Source organism: Cornus florida, unplaced genomic scaffold (genome assembly GCF_030987335.1).
Source record: "Cornus florida cultivar Cherokee Brave unplaced genomic scaffold, ASM3098733v1 CherokeeBrave_3.0.0_Hap2_Chr05, whole genome shotgun sequence".
In the NCBI taxonomy this organism is placed as follows: Eukaryota; Viridiplantae; Streptophyta; class Magnoliopsida; order Cornales; family Cornaceae; genus Cornus; species Cornus florida.
In genome coordinates this window covers 90,551,497-90,569,421 of record NW_026775575.1, presented here as the reverse complement: position 1 = coordinate 90,569,421, position 17,925 = coordinate 90,551,497, and the positions used below count along the sequence as shown (strand labels likewise).

The 17,925-nt window shown below is 32.9% G+C and overlaps 2 protein-coding genes across 4 annotated transcripts in view; one reads left to right on the top strand and one right to left on the bottom strand.

Annotated features, from left to right (window-relative positions):
* LOC132307567 (glycolate oxidase 1) overlaps positions 1 to 17,925 on the bottom strand; it is a 96,582-nt gene that overhangs the window by 30,029 nt on the left and 48,628 nt on the right. The gene's annotated exons all lie outside the window — the stretch shown is intronic.
* Positions 10,381 to 17,570, top strand: LOC132307566 (probable sugar phosphate/phosphate translocator At3g14410). Of its 3 annotated transcripts, none has more exons than XM_059805361.1 (9): positions 10,381 to 10,489; positions 10,568 to 10,695; positions 14,250 to 14,357; positions 14,448 to 14,482; positions 14,830 to 14,942; positions 15,492 to 15,753; positions 15,868 to 16,136; positions 16,940 to 17,099; positions 17,310 to 17,570. In XM_059805361.1, exons 2-8 carry the CDS (start codon positions 10,594 to 10,596, stop codon positions 17,062 to 17,064), a joined length of 1,014 nt encoding a protein of 337 aa, XP_059661344.1. In that variant the 5' UTR covers positions 10,381 to 10,489; positions 10,568 to 10,593; the 3' UTR covers positions 17,065 to 17,099; positions 17,310 to 17,570. The 3 variants fall into 3 exon arrangements, with proteins under 3 accessions (XP_059661344.1, XP_059661345.1, XP_059661346.1); XM_059805363.1 differs by lacking the exon at positions 10,381 to 10,489 and adding an exon at positions 13,899 to 14,030 and having other exon boundaries at positions 10,553 to 10,695; XM_059805362.1 differs by lacking the exons at positions 10,381 to 10,489; positions 14,250 to 14,357 and having other exon boundaries at positions 10,504 to 10,695.

The window sequence follows — 17,925 nt, the reverse complement described above, 5'->3', positions numbered from 1 at the left end:
TGCCCGTTCTAATAGTGCACTTAATATCTCAAAAAGAGAAATCTCTATAAACATGTCCTTAATTAATGTAGGACTCATAAGTTAACACCTTTTAAACAACGATGCACGAATGAAAACTCTTAAAAGATCGTCCACTCAAATCCCTAAGCAAAGCCATACTAATAGGCAATTTCGAAAGCTTTATTTAATACTCTCAACCAATCCTGGCTAAAACTAGCATTTATGCCCCATATGGAAATAAAAATCTCATCACAACGTCAGTACTCCCATACTCCATGGCATGAAATGACCCTTTTATATCCACTTTAATATATGAAGTGGTTACATTAACTCCATGATTTTTTATTTATTTTCTTGTCCTCCTGAATAATCGAGAACTGAGAATTAAGCTCATCAGTCAAGACTACTTTCCATAAAATTATCACGAAGACCTATTAGTCATTCCTTATAAGCCATACCATGTCGGATTATACTAAGTAAAACAATTCCTTCAAAAGTCAACTATTTATTTCCAAGGTGACCCTTAGTTTCCTTGTGATCAATTACTGGTGTATCAGCATTCCACTATACCTCAACCAGATAACTTATCAACAGACAAACCATTTTGTATAATGTTGACGTTCGAGATTATCTGAAACTACATTCATCCTCCCTGAACAATACTGAGTGTGGAAGTAATAACTTCCCACAATTTAGTTATCTACTATATCTCGCACCAGTGTTTACTATATGAATGTAAACTATCCACAATTTAATTCCCAAAACCAATAATGATTAAAAGTATTTAAATCACACAACTAGGCTTTGACAAATCATCCATGTCATCACCAGTATTATTTTATTAATATGAATAAAATAATACACTAACCTGTAAGTATTAGACTATTCTAATTTAAGAACATCTAACCCTAATCTAATCTATACATGCAATAACCATAGATGATATACTTTAATCATCTAACACATAGCAATAATTACACTTTGGCAAATCAACCATGCCATTATAAATATATTTATTTATATACTGGCAATTCAACCATGCCTCCTTAAAGTATATTTATTTATACCTTTGGCAATTCAATCATGCCTCCTTTAAGTATATTTATTTATACATTTGGCAATTCAACAATGCCTCTACAAATACATATATTTATACTAATAACCTAGTAACTCATCCATGCTTCCTATGTATGCATTTTTATTCATACAAATCCCTAGGTAATATAATTACGCCTATGGTAACTCATCCATGTACAAATTGTAAGCTCAACAATAACCAATTTATACATAGATATCTCATGCAAATTATAAGCACATACCTAACTTAATAACCAGTTTATCCAGATATATTAAATAAGAATAATAATCTTAATTAACATACATATATATATACACGTATATTATGTAATATATACGTGTACAATCCTTCCCTAATAACCCCCGATTATTCAAATACCATATACATACATACATACATATATATGTATATATCCTTCCTTCCATACTAATCAAAACTAAAACAAAAATCCATGTGTACACATATATGTAAATATATATATATATTTATACACATATATACACATTCATCCATAATAATATAATAGATTATTATATTTACTCAACAAAAATGCTACTAATCCTCGTAGTAACACTCTATGGTTCTCAGAATACCAAGAATACCTCTTTTAGTGGTTATTCTCAACCCTAACAGGCTTAAAACCAATTCTAAAAATTCACCGGACCCTACAGGACCTTTCCGGGACTCCAAACACCCCCCACGCGCCCCCACGCGCAGCCAAACGCGTCTAAAGCTTTTGCACGCGCCTCCACAAGCAGCCACATAGCTTCACGCGCGTACACGCGCTCTCACGCGCTTCCCACGCGCTTGATTACTACTCTGGATGACGTCGCGTTCTCTGGTTAGTCGGTACTCCATGTTTTGTTGAGTTGCGCCACACCGGATCATTTATTTGTTGACTAAACCTTATCTATGGTCCATAGGCGTGCACGTACCATGTCTCCATGCGCCGCGATGCACTGGAACAATCCAGCATCCACCCACTTCATCCAACAGTCCAGATCTGCGGTGTACCCTTTCCCCATGCGCCGTACCACACTGAAACTTTCGCTGGTCATCAGGACCATCCCATGGTCCTAATTTGAGGCGCACCATAGTGTAGTGCACCTGGCCGCACCGAATCGAAACTGTTTTATTGCGCCGCAGCCTCCAATTCGTCGTACACAGTGTGTATATATTATATTTATACATATAAATAATTGTATATAATTCTAAAAATATCAGAAAAATATAAACCAAATCCAAAAAAAAATACATAAAAATTCCAAGAAATTCTAGAAAAATTCCAGAAATCATTATTAACCCTCTTGTCACATATCAAACCTATAACTTAATTTTTAAATATATGCAACACCTATATACATATTTAAAATCCGATAAACCCACAAATCAAAAATAATAATTTATATTTTTAATTATTTCGATCTAACATGACTTAATTAATGATTTTAATCTAAAACTCTAGCACCCAAGGTGATAAATTTATGGGTCCTAAGAGGAGAGTTAGAAAAGAACTTGCCTGAAAATTTCGAAACGAAATCGAAGCTGTAATCTTTGATTGTCTCATCCAATTCCGGCATCCTCTTTCTCAGATTCGGCCTACTCCTTGTCCGTTTTCTCTTCTTCTTCTCTCTCTGTCTCTCTTAATTTTTCTAATGTGTAAACTTTTTAACCCTAATCCTTATGTGTATATTTATACCCATTAAACCCTAAATCCTATTCCTAGTAGGACTACCAAAATAAAATAATAAACTAATACTATTTAAATAACATAATATATATAAACATATATTATATTAGTTATATATATATATATATATCTCCCATAATTAACCATCGGTTAATTAAATCATAAATCATATATATATATCCATAAACATATATCTTTCCGTAACACCTATTATTTAATTATTATTTTTATATATAATTAAATAAACAAAAATGATCATTTAAATAATCCAATAACCATGGGCCTTTATTAATTAACCCATCAAGGCTTCATCCAAGTCCAAGACCATGTCCTTTGGTCCAATCTCCCTTAAGCCCAGTCCAAATAATTTAAATAAATAAAATAATTAAATAAACACTTAGATTAAAACAACTAATTACATAACCCATATAAACAAACAAGAATATACAACTAAGTCACATCATAATTACACGCTAATAATTCAATCAATAATTAAGTACACACACCACAATCATCATAACAATAATTCACGAAATATAAATAAAACAATTAATCTAAGCATCCAATAAAACAAATCAATTAAAATTAAAATAAACACAATTAATTCAAATTAAATCATTTAAAACAAAATAAAAGTAATTAATTTCAATTAATAAATCCTTTAAAATATCGGGGTATTACATATGCTGATCGTCGTACTCGGGCATTGGAGTTTAGGGTTGGAGATCAGGTTCTACTCAAAGTGTCACCTATGAAAGGTGTCATGCGCTTTGGGAAGAAAGAGAAGTTGTCACCGCGGTTTGTCGGTCCATTCATGATTACGGATCGAGTTGGAGCTGTGGCTTATCGGTTGGCACTTCCGGATAACTTGGATCGTGTTCACAACGTGTTTCATGTTTTATGTTGCGAAATTTTTTACGAGATGAGGATCGGTATCAGCATATCGATGTTTGGGAGATTGAGTTGCAGTCGGATGCAACTTATTTGGAGCCACCATGTCGTATTGTCGACCGTCGGGATCAAATCCTTCGTAACAAGGTTATCCCTTTAGTTTGTGTGCAGTGGAGTCATCACAATGAGGCTAAATCCACTTGGGAACGGGAGGATGTCATTCGCTCGCAGTTTCCTGAAATATTGGAAGAAGGTAAGAGCGAATTTTGAGGACGGAATTCCTTTTGTTAGGGGGGAAGAATGTAATACCCCTAATTTTGAAAGGTTATTCGTGGTATTTAATTGATATTTAATTTATTATTTAATTGCATTTTATTTGATTATGTGTCATTTTATTGGATTATTTGATTATGTGTCATTTTATTGGATTATTTGTTTCATTTAATTATACTGTGGTGATTATTGAATTAGTTATATAATTTGACTGTATTATATTATTTGTGTAATTTGACTTATTTAAATTAAATTAATTGCTTAATAATGTGTAACTTGTATTAATTAACTATTTTAATTACTTTGATTATTTAATTGTTTCATTTAGTTAATTCTCTGTTCATTTATTTTCTTTATCGTAACTTAGGGTTGTAGGATGTAACGTGGCTGACTTGTAGTTGGAATTGGATTAGGGGTTAAGGTCTAAGCCTATAAATATGCATATTACGGTGGTTTAGGGTTTTAGAAAAAAATAAACAAAATTTTGTAAAATAGAGACCGTGAGATACGGAGGGAAACAGAGAGAGATAGGAGAGGAAGGCTAAGTTGGATCAAAGAGGAAGGAACGTGGTTTTGTGGAATAGCAGTGAGGAGTTAGATAGACAATTCAGAGAACGGTGGTTTAGAGTTTCAAACTGAAACTCAAAGGCAAGTCTCTATTCTATTCTTTCCTTTTAATCTGTGTTCTGTGCATGCCTAGCTAGACTCCAGGGGATTAATACATGCTAAAATTGATTAGTCATGCATGCTTAACCGGATTAAAACAGAGAGTATATGTTTTTAGTTTCAATTTCTTATTTTGAATGATTCTGAAATTCTTGATGCATAATTTATGTTTAAGTTTAAATCTTTGCATGTAAAAACATCTAAAATAACTTAGTATGGACGTATGGGGCTTAGGTTGAAGCTTAGAGGCCTTAACAATGGAGTTTTAGGGTTTACAGAGGCTGAGCAGACGGAGAACAGATGGAGAAGACGATGTCAGCACAAACTCAGCCGACTGAGTTGGCAGTTCAGCCGGCTCAGTTGGACCGCGACCTGAATCCTCGTTTTAATTGCCCATAATTGTTTTGGAACCTATTTTATGTAAGCTAAATGGGTTAAATGGACTTTGGATGGTTCTAAAATGCATAATACACTTCTTATGCTTAGGAAATTTGACAATACGGATATGTAAATAATTTTTATAAATTATTTAAAGAATGAATCAGTATAAAAACATACAACTTAGCATACTGATAATGGATGGAAAGAACCAAATTGCTTAGTTAAATTTTGGGTAACATAATGGATTATAATAAGATTATAAATCTTATATTGGATGCATGATAAATCATTTTATGTTTAAGGTTTAAACTGTGCATGCTCTGGATGTTAATTGTTGGAATATCAAATTCTCTAGTGCAATTTCATGAATTAATGCTGGGATTTATATTGCTGAAATTTTAAATACTTTTCTGCAATGATATGGATAATGGTTTGGATTGTAAATTACTAGCTTATTATTATGTTTTATAATTTACATGGATATGGAGGATTGTATGCACCGGTATGGGACGGTGACATACTAGGGATGGTTTAGCTCAAAACGTTTAAACCTACCCTAATGGATTAAATGATGGATTGAAAAATATTGAATCCAAATTGTGATTGAGTTAGATTAACTGCGACTAAGTTGAATGGCTTTCTGAAGTAATGGATGATAGTTAGGTCATATCAACTGAATAAGTTGAGTGACTAACTAGTTTGTATATTGTATGTCATCTTAATAAGTATTTGAATGACATACCCTGGTTTTGGACGGACTTTATATATATGTTTATGGTACCACGAAATGAGCTTAAGTCTCAGACTCGTTGGTTAAGGTGCGTATATGCAGTGGATGCGTAACTGGTTAAAGTAGGTTGAGGTGTACCCTGTTAGGTCTAGGTACTCATGCCCACCTTTGGGTGCGTTTTCGCATATTGCCTTTTATTCAGGTTGAGACCCCTACTGTAATCTAGTGAATGTCCCTTAGTGTGGATATATATATATGTATGGACTAGATAGATATTGTTGAGCTATCTAGGATGTATCTGCGTATCGGATTACTGTTTGGATCGTAGTAGGATAGAACTTGCATGTGGGCTTGACCCACTCTTTATTTTTCAGGTGTCTGTCAGTTCCAGGGTTAGAGCTTGGACGTGCAGAGCAGATACAGATATTCATTCCTCCGACTACGTAGGAAACTTTTCTATGTTTAGCTTTAGATTCTATTTCAAATATTGTAGTTTCTATTGGGTTTTAATAAGGGGTCCACTGGATGGATTCTCGAGTTGTAAACTTATGGAGTTTTGGATTAACGGATTTAAATAATTATGTTTTGAGGATTTTTATTCTAGTTTCTTTCAGCTTATTATTTTTATTTCTTATTACATTATTTTGTATTCCGTATTCGTTTTAACATATTAATTGTTTGATATTCCCTCGGATTTGGGCCTGGGCCTGATCAACCCGTGTCTCGGATCCGAGGGGTATCACAAAATCTGCCAAGGGGTCTGGTTCCCGAGGAAATCGAATCATAAGAATACGGTTAGAAACATAGATATGAAGTTTCCTATATCTACGTCTACTAAGTAGCTTGAACATATCACCTATATCTATTCAAATGGAGAAACATACTGAAACAAGTTCTTCTTCTACCCATTCATTGAGGTATGTAGCGATGCGAGACTAAAGAAAGAGGAAGAATCGAGGAATAACCCAATTTAAATAGAACGAGATATATATATATATATATATATATATATATATATATATATATATATATATACCCCAATTAATGGATATATTATTAACTCAATTTTAACAAATTAGATTCCAATAACGATGATTAAAAGGATGATGAAAAAATATAACCTAACCCATTCATCATCAACACATCAAAATCGTAAATTATAGGAAGGTTTGGAGGGAATTTGACCTTTGACTCCTTATTTTCCAGGAGATTAATCCTCGCTGTTTTGGTAAGTAACATTAATTTCATTCTACCTTCCAGTAGTTTTATTTGTTCTCAGATTGTTTCATGAATAAACAATAAATAAGTAAATAAAATTATGGCAAAGAAAGCTTGTTCCCTAGATTAGATAACCTTTTTAATTATCTTCTTTTATCTACAATATGTAGTGAAAGATCTCAAATGTTATACAATATTAGGAGTGGTGTATTAATTAGGGGTAGAACGACAAATTTAAGTAATCTGATATTTTAGAATAAATATGATTAAAAAATTAGGGGTAAAATTGTCTTTTTGTTTCTTTTTAACGGATTCTGTGACGGAAAAGTAAAAATGGACTTAAGTGATAGTAATTTTCGAAGGATGTTTGAGTGTGATATTTGGCTAAACCTGAGAGAGTGTCAGTGAAATTAACCCTAAAATTAATTGTTTTGACCTCCCTTGAAGTTTGAGTGTATGTTCAACAATCCCTTCTCTATCAAAACTTGTAAAAAAATTCATAAAATAACAAAGTTACACTTACACTCATTTTTTAAATTTATTTACAATATTTTTTTAGTAGGGTAATGGTATTGGAGAGGAGAGAGAAGTAACAAGAGAGATAAAATGGAATAATTGTTTTTTTTTTTTTTTAAATTTATAATATATTTTTATAATACAAAATATAATATATTTTTATAATACAAAATATATTATATATAAGGGTATAATTGATTTTTTATAATCTTAAGGGAGGTCAAAGTAATAAACTTCAAATGCTCCACCCATGTGAGATTTGCCTAAACCTCAAGAGAGGTAAGTGTAATTTACTATTTTTTTTTTTTTAACCAACGGGGATATTATTTTTTTGTATAGATTTTACTTGGAGCTGTAGTTCAAGCGAGTTGGAGCTACAATTCGGGTAAACTCAACGTATAAAATTTTAACCCTAATAATCTTAACTATTCAACCCAATTTCAATTCATCTTTGAATTTTTAAAATAGATTTTTTGAAAGTTTAAAGTGATCTTTAGTTAGTTTCATATTAAATTACTCATCTGCACAATTTTTTTAAAAAACTTAATGCAAATATCTAAACAAATTATACACAAATTCTTAAAAAATTATTAATTCAAAGTGTTAACATACAATAAATTAAGATTTAAATGCTAACAAAAATTAAGACTTAACAAATGAAGTTGAAGAGAAAAAGTTTATTAGTATAATTTAATATCATATCATATTTTAAAAATAATATATATATTTATATAAATAATATTAGAATTTGGATTCGAGTTGTGCTTAGGTGGGTGACACTTTGATCCAATCCAACTCTAATTAAGTTTGGATTGAGAATTTTCAACTCAAACACAATTTTTATTATAAAAATAATTGTTCAAGCTCGTGAAAAATTAGACATGTCTCAAGTTGATCTGCCCAAATTGCACTCTTTTAATGTATTAATTGCTTTTTGAGCTGTTGATTTAGGTGGAAGTTATGAATATCTCTGTCATTCTGTGTTTTACCGGTAGGATTACAGATATGAGAATGGTTAGCTACACTGGCAAAAAGATACGACTCTCATGTAAGCTAACATTCTATGTTTTACCAAGAATGTGGCGTGGGATTATAAAAATGTGAATGGTTAGCTGCATTGGTGCATATCAGTTGAGCCACACCACATGATCAAGTGAGTTGAGATGTAACAACTAATTTCTTTTAGGGTGCATTCGGTTGCATAGAATTAAAGTTTTAAAATTGAAATTGATAAAATTTGAAAAAAATAACTAAGAAATATACACCAAATTTTTTTCAAATTTTACAAATTTTAATTCAAAAACTTCAATTCTATGTAGCCGAACACACTCTTAATAGAATTGAACCTACCTACTCTTCAATAATCTATATAAGAAGATTTTAAATTAAGGGTGTACATTATTTTATTTATAGTGCGACGCCCATATTGTATTGCAATAATGTTTATAATTGTTCACATGATCTTATCACAATTTACATGATCGTATCACAATGTGAATGATTGTGACGGTACAGTCCTACATAGCACCATGTTGTTACAACATTGGATTCAGGCTAACCTAAATCAAAATAATCAATTGGATTAGGTCAACGATTTGCTGGTGGACGTTTGAACAGTACGAGGTTTGGATCCGCCCCCTACCCAGTATCCATCCATGTCCAACCCGGGAAGGAGATTGACAATCGGATTCGGAGGACACTGCTCACATAAGCAACCTACCAAATAAACGAATTGACTCGTTTATAGGCGCAAATCCCCTGTTGTGCAGTTTTCATGCTGTCTCCTGCAGTGAGCATCGAGTGGTCTTGGTTTGGCCACGTTTTATTCCACTCAATAGACACTAAGACTGTGTTTGACAATTACACCACTATTTATAAGTAATATCACAGAAGTCTAAAAGTAATATCACATGAGTCTAAAAAGTAACATCACCATTTGTAATTACACCATTATTTATAAGTAACATTTCACTACCATTTATAAGTAACATCACAGAAATCTAAAAGTAATATCACATGAGTCTAAAAAGTAACATCACCATTTGTAAGAGGGTAACATCACTACTTAAAAAGTAAAGGGTTGTTGACCGTCATATACCTCATAATCCCTTTCAAATTCATCTTTAAATTAACATGTGACTATTTTTTTGGATGTTCTATTTTTATGATAAAATTAAACTTAAAAAATATATAAATAATATGTAGAATTGAGTTTGATTTATGTGTGACTATTAGTTTTTCAGCACTATGTGAATACTTTTTTTTGATGGTAAAAGTGGTGAGTGTGACAATTAATATTAAATTTTACCAAAATTTTTCTTTTGATGGTGAAGGTGGTGTGTGTGATAATTAATATTAAATTTTGCTAAATAATTTTCAAAGATATGTTAAATAATTTAAAACTAAGTGCATGTTTTTTTTTTTAATATTTTGAAGAAAAAAAAAAAAAAAAAGATGTGTGGCTTTTCGTTATTTTTGGAAATAACGAGTATTTTGTTTGTTGTCTAAAGTTAATCAAATTGATTTTAATTTTGGTTTAAATTCTTTAAATTAACATGTTAAAGTGTTTTAAAAATACTTTAATTTCAAAAAACAACATAAATGATATGTTGAATTGACTTACGTTTGTATGTGACATTACTTAATCTGCATCATATGCATACCTTATTTTGAGGGTGAAGATACTCATAAATGGTAGTGAAATGTTACTTATAAATAATGGTGAAATGTTACTTATAAATGGTGGTGAATTGAATTACGTTTGTATGTAACATTATTTAATCTGTATTGTGTGAATACCTTATTTTGAGAATAAAAATACTGATATATGGTGGTAAAATGATGTAATTGTCGAACACAGCCCTAGTATATATGAAGTGGAATAAAATGTGGCCAAATCAAAATCACTTAACACTTACCGCAGGAGACATCATGGAAATCGCACACTCACCGCAGGAGACATCATGGAAATCGCACAGCAGATGATTTGTTTACGGGATTGCGCCAATTGTAGTGCGAATTGAAAGCAACGAGCCCCACTGCTCACGTAAGTATCTTTTGCCTTTTCTTTCAACGCTTCCACACTCCAAGGTCCCACCTTTTAACCCCCGAGGGCTCGATTCAGCGATTGAGTTGTAGTGTGTTCCGGCAATGGCGGATCGGATCAGAAAACTCGTCAGAGAAGATGTCTTAACCTACTCTTACATTCTCCTCTACATCGGCCTCTCCAGCGGTCAGATCTTCTTCAACAAGGTCCAATTCCTTTCCCCTCGCTCTATATATATGCCTGACATTTCCATCTAATACTTTCGTTTTTGATCGGTAAATTCGTATCACATTCTTTATTCTCTGATTGAATCGTGCTTAGTTGACAATGCAATTGAACTATTTTGCTTAGTTGAGAGCTTGAAGTTAGTTTTTCATTTGACTAGATGGGATTGAGGAATAATGGATGGTCTTTACACCTGTGTTCAGTATTTTGGAAACTGCATACACATATAATGGATGCCACTTAATTGCAGCGAATTATTACTGCTGATTAGAGTACTTTAGATTTGTGAAGAGGAAAGTGACATTCTTTATTACTGAACTGCATGACTCCTCATTCTCAATGTGGCTTGATCAGGCAATTTTGGAATTCTTGGATTAATGATGGTGACTAATTTTACCCGTCTTACGTTTAACACAACTGGTCCATGGATAGAAAATGGAGGAAGGTTGTTTTAGGTACTAGACAATACAAAAGCGTGTCTAATCTTTTTGAGCATAGATACTGAGAATATTTGAGTTTCCACATTGAGGGTAATACTAGGCAAAGAGATAGACAAAAGTTAACATTGGTAGAGTTAGTAAAGAAGGAAGTGATAGCATGTGCTTTGACAGAGCGGAATAGAAACATAGGGTTCATGTGGTCGACCCCAAGTAGTTGGGGAAAAAGCTTGTTGATGTTGTATACTGAAAATGTTTGAGTAAATACCAAAGCCTGTGGTTTAACAGAGTAGAATGACAGGATAGGATTTATATTTCTGTTTCCAAATAGTCGGGACACAGTTTTGCTGAGTTGAGTTGGGTTAATGGTGGTGACTTTGGGCTTTTTTGTTTTAGTTATCTGAAAACAACTTTTGAGGACTATAAAAAGAAAAAGAAAAAACAAATTTTAAAGAACTAAAAAATAGTATGATCTGAAATTAGTCTTATTTTCTTAACTCAATTTTCAAAGAACAAATTCAAAAAACTGACATTCAAAAAGATTTTCAAATTGTTTGTTTGTTTGTTGTTGTTGTTGTTGTTTTTTTTTTTTTTCCCCATTCTATGAAAATTGAAAACTATACTAAAAACTGAACCAAACAGGCCCTTTGATTTTAAATTAAGGGGAGATACATGGTTTAGAGTTCTGATGCTTGAGCCATCAAAAACTAGTTATGATGCATAGCATTTATTTTGTGTAGCTGATTATGATCCGCAGCATTGGTTTCTTGTAGAGATGATGTGTCTCTCTGTGTATCTTTTTCATATATATAACATGATAAACATGGTTCTTGGCAACAAATATAAGTATTAAGCAATCCATACATACAATTTGTGTGCATACATTCTTTCACATAAGTAATGGTCTTTTTGTCTAAAGGTGCCAAAGAGAGTGTAACATGCTGTGTATATTCATAATGCTCAAACTGGAACACAAGTAATCTTTAGACTCTGGTTAGTGAATTTAGTGAAGAGTTACTCAAAATAACTACTTCCATTATTCATGATTAATATTACAAAAATACAGGGAGATAAATGGTGTTGTAGTAAGTAAGATTGGAGTAGGGTGGACACAATGATGGCAAACTAGTTGTAAGAAAGAATTTATAAGACGGTCATCAGGTCACCTATATTGTATGGAGCTAAATGTTGAAAAAGAAACAAAAACAATGCATTCATGAAGTGGAAATGAGCATGCTACGATGGATGATAGGAATGATTAGAAGAGTAGATATAAGATTAATAATGAATGAGTGTGGAAAAATCGAGAAAAAGTGCCTATTAACTATAAAATTAGAGAAAGTAGACTTAAATGGTATGGTCATCTACACCGTAATCCAAAGATGTATTGTTTAGAAGAGGAAGAGTTGCTTGCCGTCTTGCCTAGAAGGTAAGTGAAAAATAGGCCGACCAAAACTTAAATGGGATGAAATAATATAAAATAATTTAAAAAACCTAAATATTAGAGGAGCTATGGTGCATAATAGGAGAGAATGTAAAACGATAAATCATGTGGCCGACACCCCATCGATATGAGGTAAAGGCAATAATGATGATGATTATGATGCAGAATTGTGTTTTTGACGGACTAAAAGTGCCACTGTGCCAGTAGATTTTGTGAATTGACTTTAGTAGTTTATGTCCATTACATTGTAGACCTTTACAACAGTTCAGGCAATGGACCTTCACAGGGTTGAGCTGTTATAATTGATTGTTGAGATAAATTTTGCATATGCTTTGTCACGTGGCCTTGGTTTTCATTTTCATAATAAATTTCCCTCCCGTAAATTATAGATCCTTATTTCCTGATAAAAAGAAAAGAAAAGATGGATCAACTGCTTCAAACTGTGTAGGTCCTTAATTGTTATGAAAAAATTGATGGGTTGTTCATATATATATATATATATTTCTTACACTTATGCTGAAGGTCACACAAAAAATATTCTTTAAGGGTAATTTTACTGATTTGAAGATGGTAGTTCAAAGAGACCAATATCAGAAAGTAACAAATTGAAAATATGCTGATGGTTAGTGGAGAATCTCAACTTAGCCTGTCAAAAGTTACTTTTGGGATGTCTTCCAGCATAAAGAAGAAGAAAAAGTTTGTGAGATGACATTTCATGAAACACATGCCTCATGCCTAAAGAGTTCCCCATGACAATAAGGTTCTCAACACCAAATCGAGTGGCTGTGTTATCAATTTTATTTTATTTTTTCCAAAATTTATTCTTATTTATATTGTTCAAGCTAACACTCCATCTAGTAAATATAAACAGGCCATTTCTAAAAAGAAAATAATCAAACATTAGAAATCAGCTTTAGTGGATGGTTGAAGTAGTCATTGACTTGGAATCTTTTCTGTCCTTTCTGTTTTTCCCACCCATAACCTTTTGGTAGCCATGTCAGTGGAATACTTGTCCATTATTTGTTTGGTGAGTGAAATTAAAATTTATCCAAAATAAAGTTTGTCAATGGTTTCACTGTTAGAAGGAATATTCTTACTTCAGCACTTTATTGCTTCTTTCAAAAATGTCAGTGGTTTTGCTGTTTGAAGAAATATTCTTACTTCATCACTTTATTGCTTGTTTCAAATGATCAAATTTTATAAGATGATCATTTCTAATATTGAGTTGGTCTGTGTACCTTAATGTTCCTTGTGTTTGGGTTTCTGTGTGAATGGTGTGAATGTTTCTCCTTATGTTTTACAGTTCTAAACATGGAAGTAGAAGGCGAAGTTTTATTCCTTAGGTTTGTGCCTTGTGCTTTCAGAGGTCTCACTCTTGACAGCATCTATAGCTTTATTGCCTAAAAAATATGGAGCAGAAGTTGTGTAATCCAAGGTTGTATGAATTCCCCATCTTATCTGTACTTGGGATGGATGTTGTTCTACATCAGCCTTAAGAGTATTATTGGCTTTAAGTTTAATCATCTTATCACTATTGTTTGTTCTCAATGCAGTTGTTTGATATATCTAAAACAAGATGCTTCAGTAACGGTTGTTTCACATGACTAACCAAAGTTTATTTATTTCCCATCTCCTCTAAAATTGTGAAATGCAGTGGGTTTTGTCATCAAAGCAAATAAACTTCCCATATCCTCTTGGATTGACTTTACTTCACATGGTCTTCTCTTCTGTGTTGTGTTTTATACTCACCAAAGTTTTCAAGGTATTAGTTTACTAAATTATGGTGGGCTTTGTTGTCCAAATATGTGGCTCACTTCTGCAATTTGTAACCTTAGTTTTTATTTCCTCACAGATTATGAAAGTTGAGGATGGGATGACTGCAGAAATGTATGTACTAGTTGCCTTCCAATTTGGTGTTTCAACTTGCCTGATTATTTCATGCCAATGTTTTAAATTCTGTCATGGTAACTTAATACAATGGGTTCCTTTGTTGCCTTAGAAACATGAAAGATTGAATAGTAGCTCAGTAAGAAAAATGAATTTTATATTAAGTGCCTTCTGTCTTAATCCCATATAGATAGAGGTATTGTTATTTCAAATATTAACACAATTTTCTTCTTGGTTTTCTTTTGGGAGGAGCGGAGTAGGGGATTCATAAATTTCTGACCTTTTCTTTTCCATGTGCTTTGAGTTGCTATCCATAAAGAAATGTAACTCCATTTTTGAACTTTCAGATATGCTTCATCAGTTGTTCCAATTGGTTTAACGTTCGCAATGACCCTTTGGTTGGGAAACACTGCTTACCTCTATATATCTGTTGCGTTTGCACAAATGTTGAAAGCGATAAGTAAGTATTTGTTATTCTTCTCATTAATCCCTATTATTAGCTTCATAACACACCCTTCATAGGAATGATCTGGCCTTTACATATGAAGAGAAGTAGATCTACAAAAATATATCCTTTTGAGGCTCCGTTTGTTTTGATGTAAAATAATTTTTTATTTTTTAGTGTTTGGTTGTCAAATATTTAAGTAAAATATTTTATTAAAACCTAACAAAAATAACTTACACATCAACTTTCGGCAAGTTATTTTACACGGCCAGCCTGATAGACTCGGCCTTGACCTTTGCCAAACACCGAAAAATAAAAATATATTTTTTGTTTTTTTAAGGAAGATATTTTACGTCAAAATTTCGAAACAAATGGAGCTTGAGCATATCCACATTCGAACTAATCTCAGAATGCTTATATGTTGTCCAGTGTCCACTCCGGAGGACTATCTTATTCTTTGGGTGTAAAGAGATCATGTTGTTTAACAACTTCTGATTTAAATATTATATCTTATCCTTAGAACAGCTAGTGATATAACTTCTGGTTTTTGACTGAGATATGCAGTGCCTGTAGCTGTTTTTATTCTTGGAGTAGCAGCTGGACTTGAATTGATGAGCTGCAGAATGCTTCTCATAATGTCAGTAATAAGTATCGGTGTCCTAGTGGCTTCGTATGGGGAAATAAATATTAGCTGGATTGGTGTGGTGTATCAAATGGGAGGTGTTGTTGGAGAAGCTTTGAGGCTTATATTTATGGAGATTCTGCTTAAAAGGAAGGGTCTTAAGCTAAACCCTATATCTATGATGTACTATGTTAGTCCATGCAGGCATGTATTGTAATTGGCCTCTAAAGCTTAAAAACCATCATTATTTCTTTATACCATTCTACTTTGCATACAAAATTTCTGTCCATGTGAGGAGAATTTTGGCTCACTTTGCAGTGCTCTTTGCCTGTTCATTCCGTGGATTTTTTTGGAGAAACCAAAGATGGATGCTGGCGGGAAATGGAACTTTCAACCTCTTGTTTTAACACTCAACTCGCTCTGTACATTCGCACTCAATCTATCAGTTTTCCTTGTGATCAGACATACAAGTGCTCTAACAATTCGTGTTGCTGGAGTCGTCAAGGATTGGGTGGTTGTCTTGCTATCAGCCCTTCTGTTTGCTGATACAAAGCTGACAGTTATAAATCTGTTTGGTTACGCCATTGGTAATATATCAATGAAAGTTATGGTTTAATTACTTCAATTATTTGAATAATAATCTGGCATATTTCCTTGTATTGTGTGTGCTCTTTACTATTCTCAATTTGTTCCTGTACGAGCCAAACTCGTTACTTTCATATTGAAACTGCACTTCAACACTACAAAAACTGCCTCTATATAGGCGGTTCTCCTTTGCATTACCATTATATTCTTAGGTGTTTCCACATTTATATTTTTGGTCTGGGCTGTGGACACAACTGGTTACTCTACTGCCAGCAGGCGCGGATCTATTGTGTGCCCGGTGGGGGCAATTGCCCCCACTGAATTTTTATTTTATTTTTTATTTTTAGTATTATACCCTAATATTTTTAGAATTTTGATATTTATATCTATAAAATTATACTAATACCCCTCCTGAAATTAGTAAAAAATTTCACATTGCCCCCCCTAACTTATGTTTCTGGATCTGTCCCTGACTGCCAGCCTGCCAGACTATGGAAAATATACCAGTTTTCCATTTTTTCTGTTGACAGACTTTATTATATGTGGCATATATTTCTTTCTTCAGCTTCTTTCTCAGTAAACTAATCTTTCTTCCTTTTTTCATTTTGGATGTTTATAAAACTCATCATCTGGATAATAATCCAATGGTACTTGAGCAGTTAATTTGGTGTGTTGATCTCTCCTAATTTCAGATTCAATTTACTATAATAATTTGTCTCTTTTTTTTTGTTTACTTTTGGCTGGATAGAAGATATGTGATTATACAAAAGCAATGAAACCTAAGTTAATTTTATCTTTTATGCAGCCATTGCAGGTGTAGCTGCATATAATAATCACAAGTTGAAAAAGGAAGCTTCTCGAGGCACCTCTGATGAGTCTCAACAAGCTGAATCTATACCTTTAGCTTCATCCTCAGCTTCTAATAAGTAGAAAAATGGAAACCGATGTCAGGAGTTACTCTTGAGGTATGTAAATATACCATATACTTTCAAAACAATAGTGAGGTTTGATTATTCCCTCTAAACGAAGGGATTATGCGAATTAGTGGCACTGTTATTTTTGTTTTTAAAGAAGTCATTACATATTCATTGAAAAAGAAGAAGCCATTACAAATGCAGTTACTTTCATTTAGACAATTTGTATGATCTGCTGTTTAAGTCTATCTATTTTTGCAGCTGCCTCTACATTGATGGATTTTGTGGCGATAGGGGCCAAAAACAACATATGCGGTTGTAAGTTATGTGTAGATTTTAGAATCTCATACATTTGTTTTAGCATGACAAGGTTGGACATTTGTTGAAATCCATTCGTTGTTGGGAACTTGGGGTACCCCTAAATTGAGGGTGTTTTTGTATGTTAAAGCAATTACTGGAATCAACTCATAGTTACAGTTCAATACACTTTTATATACAAGTTGGGAATTTTTGGCATTGGAAGTCCAAATACATTTGATGATCTTGATGAAGTTTTTGTTACAAAACATTAGATGACCTGTTCCTGCATACTGGATTAGATTCCTAGCCCATATAATCATAGGAACTGATCTGTTATCTTTCAGTGAGAGGCATGGAAGATTTGGACTAATGGGGTTCGTGAAGATGCTCGAGTTTTAGTGAGAGAGGCATGTAGAGGAAAAATGAGCGCTTTGTACATGATACATAGCATTTTAATTTTGTGCTAGCTTGCTGATCATTTGTTCACTGTACTTGCGCGCAATTCGCAAATTAACTAAATCTTGTTTGCAAATTACCGATGCCGTTGAATCGACTTGGAGATAATATCTTGCAGGTA

Coding starts and splice junctions, on each gene's coding strand:
- LOC132307566 (XM_059805361.1), top strand. CDS start 10,594: ATGGCGGATCGGATCAGAAAACTCGTCAGAGAAGATGTCTTAACCTAC. Junction 14,358..14,447: donor TACTCACCAAAGTTTTCAAG/GTATTAGTTTAC, acceptor ATTTCCTCACAG/ATTATGAAAGTTGAGGATGG. Junction 15,754..15,867: donor TACTATGTTAGTCCATGCAG/GCATGTATTGTA, acceptor CTCACTTTGCAG/TGCTCTTTGCCTGTTCATTC.